Source organism: Narcine bancroftii, chromosome 2, assembly GCF_036971445.1.
Source record: "Narcine bancroftii isolate sNarBan1 chromosome 2, sNarBan1.hap1, whole genome shotgun sequence".
Lineage (NCBI taxonomy): Eukaryota > Metazoa > Chordata > Chondrichthyes > Torpediniformes > Narcinidae > Narcine > Narcine bancroftii.
Genome location: NC_091470.1, coordinates 286,229,540 through 286,243,033, shown reverse-complemented (window position 1 = coordinate 286,243,033; position 13,494 = coordinate 286,229,540). Strand labels below are relative to the sequence as shown.

Here is a 13,494-nt window from a genome sequence, read left to right as displayed (position 1 = left end):
TGTAATGTTTTCAAGAAAGTCCTTTTTACTGGTCATTCTTGCACTGTCCTCATTTCCAAGGCTCGTTTCCAGTAATCTTCAATCCTGCGCACAGAATCAGTCATTGCACTCAAGCAAATGTCAGTGCTTTACTTCTATCTCTCTCTCTCTCTCTCTCTCTCTGCAAATTTTTCAGTTTCTGGGGTGTGCTTGCACACGTTCCTAAAGCCCAGAACCTTTGTCTGCACCTGCCCTCGGACTTTGCAAGGCTGTGTCTGTGAAATGCATGCAACCTAACAGTTAACCTAATTCTAATCCCTTTTATAAGCATATATTTTATTAACCCATTTCATCACACTTGAATCCTCTGCCCTGTGGATCACAGCATGCATCTATTTAATTGTGATGTGGCTTTTTGCTCCCAGCCTCACTCAAACTATCACTAAAGGATAAAAAGGATTTTTTGTGGAGGTACTCAAAACCGACCATGGGTCTTAATAAGCAATCTGTGTGTCAAGTGAAATAAAAGTTTCCCATTATTGCTATGGATTGGCACCATCCTAACAAAAAGTAGAAAGGAGAAGTGCAGCACTCCAGCAAGAATGAGTGAAGAAAATGTCCGAGCAATTATGCAGCCTTGTTTGATGCTGACCTGCATAAAGATTGGCTCCATGGCGGACCCTCTGATAGAATCATGGCCGGCCTCCATTATGAAACAAGCAAAATATAGAGCCAAATTTTCACAGACAGACAAATTTCAAAGTTCAAAATTCAAATTTATTATCAAGAGTATAAATATGGTATCACATAAAACCCTGAGATACTTTTTCCTTATCAGTAGTCCAGACGGTACTCAAGAAAAAAATGGTCTTCAAAAGAAAGAAATGTAAACAAAAGGACTGAGCAAATACAGAAAAAATAAATATTCAGTGATAAAGACAGTCGTACTTTTAGTTCTGCTACCCTATCTAATTCTCAGATTCCTCTGTTCTTCTGCACTCCTCAGTGCCCTTCCATTTACCATGCACATCCTACCTTGGTTTGTCCTTCCAAAATGCAACACCTCATGCTTATCTGCATTAAATTCCATCTGACATTTTGAAACCCATTTTTTCAGCTAGTTCAGATCCCTCTGCAAGCATTGAAAGCCTCCCTCACTGTCCACCTCCAATCTTAGTGTCATCTGCAAACTTGCTGATCCAAATTACACATTAATGTCTAGATCAGTGGGTCTCCAAACCTTTTACACCATCGACCCCAACATGGACTATGTGATCCTTCATCGACCCCTAGGCATGGAATCCCGGTGCTGGATTAGGGGATGGGGTGCTGAATAGGGGGTTGTGTTGGCATTCGACGGTGGGGGGGGGGGGGGTGGAGACAGTGCTGGATGGGGGGGTGGTGGCGGTATTGGATGGGGGGGTGGTGGTGGCACTGGATGGGAGTTGGAGGGGGTGGTGGTGCTGGACGGGGGTGGGTGGTGGCAGCACTGGATGGGGGAATGGCACTGGACGGGGGAGGTGTAGAGTGGGGTGTTGGTGATGTTGGACGGGGGTGCTGGTGGCTCTGGACATACCTGACATCACTTTCCATCCTCCATTGCCCCTCAACTACAGTATACGCCGAAGCCAACTACAACACGGCGGCCACCAAGCACTGCTCCCATGAGAGCTTGGCCAACACTGCCAGAGGTGCTATATTAAATCGACCCCCCATCCCGTGTTATTAATCCCCTTTTGACCCCCCCTGGCATTTATTGACCCCTTGGATGGCCACATCAACCCCTGAGGGTCAATAATAACCATTTTGGAGACCCCTAGTCTAGATCATTGATATAGATGACAATCTACAAAGGGCCCAGCACTGTTCCTTGAGGCACAGCACTAGTCACAAGCCTCCAGTTAGAGAGACAATCATCCATCACTAATCTGTGGCTTCTCCCGTAAGCAACTGCTGAATCCAGTTTACTTCCTCATCATGAATACCGAGCGAATGAACCTTCCTGACTAACCTCCCATGTGGGACCTTGTCAAAGGCCTTACTGAAGTCCATGTAGACAACATCCACAGCCTTTCCTTCATCAACTTTCCTGGTTACCTCCTTGAAACATGCTGTAAGCTTTGTTAAACACGACCTACCATGCACAAAGCCATGTTGAATATCCCTAATCAGTCCTTTACTATCTAAATACTTATATATTTGATCTATTAGAACACTTTTGAATAACATATCTACTCCTTGTGTCGGGATCACCAGCCTATAATTTCCTGGGTTATTTTTGGATCCTTTTCTAAAAAATGGGCCAATATGATCTACTGTCCAATCCTCCAGTGGCCAATCACCTGTGACCACGGACGTTTTAAAAATATTTGCCAGGTCACCTGCAATTTCTGCACTAAGCCTCCTTCAAGGTTTGAGAGAATACCTTATTTCGGCTCCACGACCTTACAGCTCATTTGCCTCACTTCCCAAGACTCTGTGCCAGTTACCTGAGTAAATCCAAAATGCCAAAAAAATGCATTTCAGGATTTCAACGAAGAGACACATCTGCCTCTTTGGTTTTCGAGCAGATCATGAGAACTGGATCACCTTGACAGACAGAAAGGAAAAGGTCTTCGGCATCAATAAGACAAGGCAATTTATAGTGTTCACCAGCTACCAATAATAAGAAAAATCATGAGTTTTCTGTCAACTGCAGCTTTCTAATTCAACAATACTTTGACTAATGAACTGAATGAAAGAGAAAACGTACGATGTATGAAAATGAAGCACCTAATCTTTTAATAAATGATATATGAATCAAAGCTGCTCTCATTGTTCTTAAAACACAAACACAAGGGTGAACAGGGTGTATTGTTTAGGTTTTAAGTACAGTGAGGATATCATTAGAATCCAAGGTTGAATAACCCAAGTGTTCTTAGACTTGTACTGAACCTAATATGTGATTGTATTGCTAAATGGTGTGGCCATTATTGTCGCCAATATGAAATAAATATATCAGTGCCATAAATGCTTATAAATCAGCAGAAACAAAACAAGCTGCTATCACTTTGCTCACATTTTAAAGTTTAAGAGATCATCTTAACAACTTTAGAATGTGAATCACTCAGCCACACAACCAAGGAGGATTTTGGGTCATGGGTGTGTTTGTGCATTCAAATGGGACGAAGATAGCTTGAGTTAGGGAAGATGGATAAAATGCTTGTCATTTTTCAATCCTCTCCACTTAAAGGATTTATTAACATTGTGCTAGAACGGAAACAATTGTTTTTTTTTTAAATACGTAATACATTTAACACATACTTTTGAATATCGGCCTACCTGGGAAAAGAATGAGGGCATGGGAGTGAATGCAATGGAATTGTACCCCAGGAGGAGTGGCAGACAGAAGGATGGTGCGTGAAATTTATAAATGGACTTAAACAGCAATGTTCATTGTTACACGGGTGAGTTGTGAATATTAAATTCTGCTGGAATTGAAATCTTACCCTAGGCAAATATGAGATAATCTCAAAAGAGTGTAGGCAACCTATGTGCATTCCAAGTCAAATATATTAAACAATTGATACCCAACAACAACTACAAAGTAGCAATCTTATCTATCAGGCTGACATCATAATAGCCACAGCAAGTTTACATTTCGATTGCCTTGAAGTCATTCCAAGGTATTTGTTTAAAAAGCTTAACATACAAAATTAGTTTCATAATTTTGTCTCTCTTTGCACTTTTCTCCCCTAAAAGGGTGATGTGTTCCTGACATCTTTCTGTTCTGCACACCTCACATACATACAAATGTAACCAATGAAACAAAATGGGGACACAAAGCTTTTCTTTAGTTCCAGTCAACAGCATTTGTGGTTATTGATAACTTCAAAGGATTGAAAAGCATCATCAATGCGAGATAATAAAAATAATTTGCATTTCACTTCCACCTAAACAGACATTTAAAGTATGACAAATAAAATTAAATTCCTTTTTTTAAATTAGCACGGAAGAAGAGTACTGATGACACTGATAGAACCATGGAACACTACACTCCAGCAAACAGGCCATTCAGCCCTTCTAGTCTAGTATGCAAAAACTTCATACCACTGGTCCCACTGATCTGTATCCATTCCATAACCCTCCACACCTCTCCTATCCATGTATATAACCAGTTTATTTTTAAAACTTGAGTGAGCCTGCATTTACCACTTCAGAGGGCAACTTGTTCCACACTCCCATCACTGTCTGAGTGAAAAAAGTTCCTCGTAATGCACCCCCTAAACATTTCCCCTTTCATCCTAAACCCATGCCCTCTTGTATTTATCTCTCCTAATCTAAGTGGAAAGAGCCTACTCGCATTTACTCTGTCTATACCCCTCATAATTTTGTAAACATCAATCAAATCTCCCCTCATTCTTCTATGCTCCAAGGAATAAAGTCCGAACCTGTTTAATCTTTCCCTGTAACTCAACTCCTGAAGACCCGGAAACATCCTAGTAAATCTTCTCGGCACTTTTTCAATCTTACTAATATCCTTCCTGTAGTCTGGTGACCAGAACTGCACACAATACTCCAAATTTGGCCTCACCGATATCTTTTACGTCCTCACTATAACATCCCAACTCCTGCACTCAATACTGTACTTTGATTTATGAAGGCCAAGATGCCAAAAGCTTTCTTCACAACCCTGTCTACCTGTGAGTCCACTTTCAGGTAATTAGTATCTGAATTCCTACATCCCTTTGTTCCTCCACACTCCTCTGTGTCCTACTATTTACTGTCTTTGTCCTACATTGGTTTGTCTTTCCGAAATGCAGCACCTCACATTTTTCTGCATTAAATTCCATCTGCCACTTTCTGGCCCATTTTTCCAGTTGTTCCAGATCCCTATGCAAGCTTTAAAAGCCTTCCTCGCTGTCACAACACCTCCAATCTTAGTGTCATCAGCAAACCTGCTGATCCAATTTACTACCTTATCATCCTCATAATTCTAGAAAATGTAGAGATTCAGTAAAATTAAGAAAATCTGTACTTTAAAATAAGAATCATTGAATGATAATCCACAGGAGATTGTTTGATCTTCTGTGTCGCTGACAGTTCTTTTGCTACAACCCTTCATATATTTACCTCTTCAGATATTTGTCCAATCCTTTTTGATTGTTCCAATGTTCCTGCACACTTTCATATCACTGCTAACATTAGTACTCTATTCTAATAATCAATTAGCCATGTTACATATACTTTTTAAATGGCTTTCTCGCATTGTCCTGTCACCTTCAAAGGCTTATATGTCTAAGGGCCTGATCTGAGTTCTGAAATCCTACTTCTTTTGTTAATTAGATTCTCTACTTTATAATTAACAAATATCTTTGGTTATTTTGGGAGCTCTAAATTTGAATGCTCTTAATTTCCTCTTCTTCAAAATGCTTCTGATTTGTATCCAAACTCCTTTTTGAAAGCCTTTAATTGTTCACGTTTGGAAACCAATGCATGATTCCAGTTTATCTGTGTCACATAAGTATTCCGCAGTTAATAATGAAACCACTCACTCAGGCTCGGGGAGAAATCTGAAATGTATCAATATTCAGTGCTTTTGCGCCCTGAGACCCCTTCATCTGCAACCTACATTTTAGGATTGCATGCTTCAGTTATAAGCGCAATAATAAATTTAAAAAGGCCTATGCCATTGTAAATTTTTAAAAAATATTATTGGTTTGATAATAATTCAAAATGAATTTCTTCTTAAAATGCTTTCCAAGACTGAAAACTACTCACTATTTGGCTGATCTGCAAAAGTGACCTTCCGTCCATCCCAGCCCTTTTCAACTGGCTGCAAAGTTAAAACAAAATAGAAAAAAAATGAATGTCTTATCTTATATTTCATAATCGGTATCACTTGCTTATTCCTTAGCATTCAAATTTTAAAAGGGAAGTTAAATTCTCTGTTTACCTTTTCAGGTGGGTTTTGATTGGGGATTGATGCTTTGTATCCAAGCTGCAGTAACATGGCCTCTGCAGCATTCCTCTTTGCAACTTTCTTGTTTGGACCCATTCCTGTCGTGGTCTCAATGCCTACCTTGACCTAAAGAAACAACACAACAATCACACATTTCTATTTAATTCCCATTCTGGGTTCACGATGACAAAAATAACCATTAAAAATAGTTAGGCATTCAGACATTAAACATTTTTTTTATATATACGTACCCAAAAGGTTTTTTTTAAATCAAGAGTGAGCAACCAAATTAATTCATAATGGACTTTTTTCAAAGTCTACTAATATCCTTTTGTTAAGTGCAGTTTAAATGGGTTCATGATCTGTTCACAAAGAAACTTAATTGCCTGTGTTGTAAAAGGAATATATCTAGAAATATCAAAATGATTTTGGTGAAATGCAGCTGTATAGAATAGAAACTTACACTAATTTTATTTTTAATCATCACCAGATCACTTCTTGTTATCAAGGCTTTCCACAAATTCAGATAAAGAGAATTTTTTAAAAAAATTCATATTGTATTTCATATCTACATTGGTAATTTCAATCAAAAATTGTGATTTTGCAATTAACAAACCCTCCACAACAATCTTTTATTCCCTTGCTGCCTCTCTGGCCTTCCAGAATTATATCTCATTATTTATTCAATCCAATTTTCAACCCCACGTCCTCATTAAGTAACCTGCAACATTAAGTTCCTTTCTCCACAGGTGACGCCTGACCTGCTGAGTAATTTCAATATCAAGGCCGTAACAGGAATGGAATTTCTGTTACACAGTGAATTCCTTTCAACATTGAGAAAACTTCATTCTGTATTTCATTGTACAGAACTAAAATTCTAATGGTACAATTGACTATCTGTGTGATTATTTCTTAATGTAATTAATGTAATGCATCAGACAGGTGGAGCAGGGGTATAGAGGAAACTAAGGGAAGCAGAAAATTAAGCTGAAAAATTTAAGAGACAAATGAGAAAAGAGAAGGTTCTTTAAGTGAAATTTTCTGGAAGAGAAATGGACATGAATTTAACAATATTTCAAAAGCAAAATACTGAAAAGCTGTGTTTTTCCAGCATTTTCTATTTTTGTTTCAAAATTCCAGCATCTGCAGATTAGATTTCAGAAAATAAAGAACTAATTCCGGGCTAGTCAGTTTATTTGCATATAAAGAATGTCTAAAAGCTTTTAAAAATGTGTGTTTTAGTGCCCTTGTGCTCACAAATGGAAGCAATAAACAGAAACTCTTCCGATTTATTGTCAGAGTACATAACTGGCATCACATACAACCCTAAGATTCTTTTTTCTTGCAGGTGAGGTAGGAAAACCACTTATAGATAGGGCAAAAAAAACTGTACTCAATGTATACATGTAAACAAATACATAGATGTAAACAAATTGACTGTGCAATACAGAGAGGAAAAAAACAAAAAAGTGCAAAAGTAAGAATCCTTAAATTAGTTCCTGATTAAGTTTATTGTTGAGGAGTCTGATGGTGGAGGGTTAGCAGCTGTTTCTGAACCTGATGGTGGGAGTCTTGTGGTGCCTATACCTCTTTCCTGATGGCAGCAGCGAGAACAGAGTGTGTGCTGGTCTGGCTTGATGATTGCTGCTACTTTCTGACAGCAGTGTTCCCTGTAGATGTACTCAATGTTGGGTAGTTTTTCCTATGATGTCCTAGGCAGTTTCCACTACCTTTTGCAGGGCTGTACGCTCAGTGGATGGGGGGGGGGGGGGGGGAGGGGTGGTGGTATTGGTGTCCCCATACCAGACAGTGATGAAGCCAGTCAGCACATTTTCCACCACACATCTGTAGTAATTTGCCAAGGTTTTCAATGTCATACCCAACCTCCGCAAACTCCTGAGAAAGCACAGGCGCTGAGGTGCTTTCTCATGATGCCATTAGTGTGATGACTCCAGAAAAAAAACTTCTGAAATAGTGACTCCCAAGAACATAAATAATAATTTTTTTAAATGTTGGCAATGCCGGAAGTGCTGTAACAGCAGCGCTGCCACTGGTAATGGACCCATGGAGAGTGGGGACTGGAGACAGCGCTCCCGCAGGGTCCAACCACCCAGTCTGACTGCTGTCAGCTCTGTACAGGCTTTGAATGGTGTTTCATTTAAAATTCCGCGACCGTGGGAACTGGTCACAACATCCCAGTGCCTATGATTGGCAATAGCCATGAGGTGTTGCAGACCTCAGGGAAGCGTAGGATTGGCACAAGGCACCAGAAAACAGGAAGACCAACACTCCATTTAAAAAGAAGCAGAGGAGATGACACACGAGGCGGTGACCTTGGTGGTGGTCCAGTGAGAGGTTCTATGGCTGAGGAACACACAGACGACGTGCTGTAGGCGAATCGAGGTGAGGAATCCACACAGGCTGTGGGCTGCTGGAGACCACGGTCAAGGAACCCAGTCCTGTCTGTGGACTGCTGGAGACTGGCTCGAGACTGGCTGAAGAGGTACCAGGTATCGGAATCACAATGTGAGAGGGTGCCGAGGACGCTGAAGGGTTCCTAATCATATTGGAGATTCGGATCTGAAGCTCAGGTTGCCACTTGGTGTGTCTGCAGAGGCTGTGGAAGCAATTGAGGCCAATCCATGACATTGAGTGACTTGGGGGGGGGGGGTGGGGGGCGTCTCTCTTTTGTTTCTTTTTCTCCAGCTGTAAGAGACGCTTCAGACAATTTCTGCCAATGCCGAATCTGTCTGCTTTACAGCAGACAAAAGGCAATTTTGTGTAATATGATTTATTCAATAAATTGTATCTTGAAATTTGTTCACCCTCTTCACCTCTGATCCCCCAATGATCATTGGATTGTACACCTCTGGTTTTCCTTTCCTGAAGTCAACAATCAGCTCCTTGGTTTTGGTAACACTGAGTGCAAGGTTATTGTTAGTGCACCATTCAGCCAAGTTTTCAATCTTCCTCCAGCTTGCAGACTCATCATCCCTGCTGTGGTATCATCATCTAATTTATAGATGGTATTGTTGTCGTACCAAGTCTTGCAGTCATTGGTATAAAGTGAACGGGGGGGCGAAGAACACAGCTCTGTAGTGCTCCGATCTGATGGAGATTGTGGAGGAGATATTCTTACTAATTCTCCCTGATTATGGTCTAGAGGTGAGGAAATCCAGGATCCAATTACACAGTGGGGTGTTGAGTACCAGATCTTGGAGCTTGCTGATCACTTTTGAGGTGATGATGGTGTTAAATGCCCAACTCTAGTAGATAAGGAACATCCTGATTTATGCATCTTTGCTGTCCAGGTGTTCCAGAGCTTTGTGTTGGGTTAATGGGATGGCATCAGCCATAGATCTGTTGCTAAGGTTTGCAAATTGGAATGCTGCCACTCAGCTTATGTGATTCAACACTTGTCTTTCAAAACACTTCATCACTGTTAATATGAGTACCACTGGTTGATAGTCATTTAGGCAGGTTACCACACTTTTCTTGGGCACCGGTACGATAGACCCCTGTTGAAAAAGGTGGGAACCACACCCTGCCAGAGTGATGTTGAAGATATCCATGAATACAAGTTGATCAGCACAGATTTTTAATACTTGACCAGGCACTCAGCCTGGACTGGATGCTTTCACCGGATTCACTCTCCTGACGGCATCCTGCATGTCATCCTTGGTTATGGTCATTAATTCACCCTGGGAATCATTCCACAGTTTTGTGTAGGAATGGGTTACTGAGGAGGTGGGACATGGTGACCAACTTCTACAAAGTAATTGTTATACTCGATGAAAAGCAAAGAAAATTCAATTTGCACTCAGTATTTATACATATATATTATTTTAAATTTCTGCTTTATCTTTTCAGGTATTGTGCAAATGACACTTGATCATAAATTCCTGGCCACTATCTGGTAGTATAGCATTACTTTTCTAGATAGAAACAAGAGGGGGAAAATTAGCAATGAAAAATTAAAGACTACAGGGAAGCAAATAACAAATATTTAGAAGGATGAAACAATTCAATATTAGTACAGATGATTCCAGACCAGCATACAATCTCAGGCAACAAAAAAAAATGCATTTGTATCATGCCTTTAGAATATTCCAGCATCCATCAGGGTCAAAGTTTGCTTTGAAGTGTGGTCTCTGGTCAGAAGCCTGGTTACACTTACAAACTCTAGCAATGCTGAGATAAATGACCAATTAGTCTTACTTAAATGTTTTGGATGAGACAAAACTGGTTGACAGGAAACAATGATAACTTGTGCTTTTTCACTTCTGTGACGTGGGACTGTCATTATTGACAAGGTAGACACCTAAGTCTCTCTACCTCTCAAGATAGCTCTCCCAAAAATGCAACCCTACTATGCTTTGTAGTGCTTGGGAGTGTGAATAATTCTGAAGCAAAATTACTTTTTTTTCTTCTTCTTCTTTGGCTTGGCTTTGCGGACGAAAATTTATGGAGGGGTAATGTCCACGTCAGCTGCAGGCTCGCTTATGGCTGACAAGTCCGATGCGGGACAAGCAGACACGGTTGCAGCGGTTGCAAGGGAAAATTGGTGGGTTGGGTGTTGGGTTTTTCCTCCTTTGTCTTTTGTCAGTGAGGTGGGCTCTGCAGTCTTCTTCAAAGGAGGTTGCTGCCCGCCGAACTGTGAGGCGCCAAGATGCACGGTTTGAGGCGATATCAGCACAAAATGATATTTAGTAAAAACTTGTGATGATTATAACATGGAAGTACCTGGTCATTATACAACAAATATAATTAATATATATTAGATTCTGGAGTTCATCCCAAGACACTGAACAAATTAATAGCAAGACTGAAAGCAATGCACACAATTGAAAGAAGTCAACAAGGAATGGCCAAGATAAATCCAGGCCATTTTAAGTAATGAGCTGAATGACAATTCAAATTTTGTAGATGGAAGGACTATGGAAAGATGAGATAGTTCCATAAAATGAGAAATATAAACAAATATGAAATAGGCAATACTGTTAAATACAAAAAATAGAGATGAGACAACCAAAAAAGAAGAAAAAAAGTGTTAGTTAAGCAATACTGCAATTGTAGCTTGCAGGAAACTTGTCTCATTTATTGGCATGTGTTTTGCTTTCCTTTGCAATTTTCATCTGATGTAAAACTCCCCCAAAAGTTCAATAATCATGATTTGTTCACAATCAGATGCTCTGAAAATTGACAGTTTTTATTTAGTCTCATAACAATCAGGTGTTACTAACATAGCCACTCACTATTCAAAGGGAAACAAGCAATTGCATCCTCGGTCTTCACTGAGACCTATCACTTCACTTGTGCCCTGACTATCTCGGCCATCAAGATCAAGACACAATCACCTGCAGCCTGATCATCATTTCAGGCAGTTACTGCTGATGCTTGCCGCATCTCTTGGTATTCTGCTCATCATTGCCTGACCAAACTCCATATGCAAGAGTAAAAGACATATCTTAAAATGACACAGAAGGCTGACATTTGGCACAGCTACTTTATGCTCAAACCATGATGTGAAGTAGATTGCATATGGATATTTGTTTGCTTTGCAGGCTTCTAAGTGCAGGCTCCCGTCGATGGGTATGTCCTTAGAAAGATGGCTCTGACAACTTGGTGTTGCCCTGAAGGATCACATACATTTTTGTAGCCCTGTAAATAATAACCCAAATTTCCATATAGCAACAAGGAAAACATGCAGATTGCACCATATTTGAATCTTAACATAATTTCAAATTTAAACCCTGCTAAAATGTCTCAAAATTCTAATGCATCAAATAAAAGGTGTTTTATGATGGGTCTCTGCTTCGAGGCCAGCTTCAAATGCAGGAAAAAAAATTAAACTCACCTATATGTGGAGCAGCCCTAAAAGGCTGCTCCAGCGCCACTCTTCTGCGGAGCAGCATCTTGGTGTGTCATCCGGAGCCACTGTAGGCAGGGTGACTGTTGCCATGGCATTGCCCGTCAAAAGTACGTTGCAGAGCAATGGCTGTTTTCCCTTCCCATAATCCCCCACGCAGCTGGACCACTCTGCACTTCCCAGAACAGTTCCAACTGTGTGGGGATTATGGGTAATGAAGACGGCCATTGTTCTGCCGCGCATTGAACCGTTGGCGGTGGCAAGGGGCCCGCTGAGATGCCGGAGGCCGGCAGAGCTGTCACAGTCTGTTCCGGCCGTCCCCTGACAGCTTTGCCGACCTGGCTGCCCCTATCCTGATTCCCCTCCTGTCATGAGGGGGTCACGGAGGGAGAGGGATGAGTGAGTGGGAGAGGAAGAAGTGAGAAGGGTCGTGGGCTGATGGCGTCATCAGCCAGCCGCTTGCAGCGGATGCACCTTTATAAAGCAAGGTGGAGTGCATCGCTCTACCTCTAGCACTACCTTTGAGAGGGATTGGAGTCGCTGCCCTGTAGCCACTCACAGACCATTTACGAAGATAAGTTTTCAACACGAGGGCGGCAAATCTCTGCCTTTACGTTCAGATTTTTTTGCTTTATAGAAGAGCCTAAAGGTGGCCATGTCAATTTATCAATGACTCTTGCTCTTTCTGAAATGCTGCAGTGCTTTGAAATTGAATTGCTTTTGAGATGCAAATATAATTAATGTGATAAACATACCAAACAATGCATCAGCCACTTGTTTGATAAATTTCGGTCAACAAATTGGCTGATCCTGCAAATGAACCTTAAAGCTAAGTGCAAAAAATATCAGATGAAGGAGAAAAACTGCTCGGAGCTAGGATGGTTTTGAAACTCTCAATATTGTTCCAATCCAGAGGCAGTCCTCTCGCTCAACATGGTGAACAGATATAGTTGTGTCTGCACTTCCTTTCACTCATGATGACCATCTTCAAATATGATACCTCATGACAGAAAAAAAATCATTTAAAAATGTGCCTGGATATCTTTAAAAGATTTTTACACACAAATAACTTTTTTTGTCAATTCCACTTTCAATACTTGGCAGGACTTCCACACACACAAAAAAATAGAAATGGAACAGCAGCATTTCAGAAGCCTCATTAACGCAGCCATCTGTAATTGCAGAAAGATGCATGAATTTCCCCAAGTGAAAAATACCACAGTGTGGGTTATGAACATAATGTCAATGAAATCAGTAAACTGCAGCTCTCAGCTTCCTACTTACTCAATCAGTATGAACAGAACCATTCCCACTGTCCTGAAGGTCCAATAATATTATTAATGTAAAGGATTAAGATGGCATCATCACCTTTCTATTTACCAAATATGCAACAGTATTGTGAAATGTGGAAAGACTGTCAAATTACTGTCATTAATCAACATCTCCCAATCTAGTAATCTTGTCTGATGTATCAATGTGTTAAAACACCATGAAATGCCAACTGGAAAATAGACAGCAAAACCGCTATTATCCGGAAATCAAGCAACCAGAAGCCTCAATCAAATGTCAAAAGAATCATGGAAAATAAATAGATAAAAAGTTTAAATTTGGCACATCTCACCATCAGTTCGCCAATCCATGCAACACGCCATCTCATGCAACAGGAACATTTACTTATTCGGCATCTACTAATCCTCATAGGTGC

The 13,494-nt window shown here is 40.5% G+C and overlaps 1 protein-coding gene across 11 annotated transcripts in view; it reads right to left on the bottom strand.

Annotated features, from left to right (window-relative positions):
- The window catches only part of stau2 (staufen double-stranded RNA binding protein 2), a 327,674-nt gene that overhangs the window by 136,296 nt on the left and 177,884 nt on the right, over window positions 1-13,494 (bottom strand). For all 11 annotated transcript variants that reach the window (XR_011352225.1, XM_069921216.1, XM_069921215.1 and 8 more), the window contains 2 exons: window positions 5,915-6,046; window positions 5,740-5,794 (listed from right to left, as the gene is read on the bottom strand). Coding sequence is in view for 10 of the 11 variants with exons in the window: in XM_069921216.1 (XP_069777317.1) it covers window positions 5,740-5,794; window positions 5,915-6,046 (187 nt within the window). In the remaining variant the exon portion in view is untranslated. The remainder of the gene's footprint in view (window positions 1-5,739; window positions 5,795-5,914; window positions 6,047-13,494) is intronic.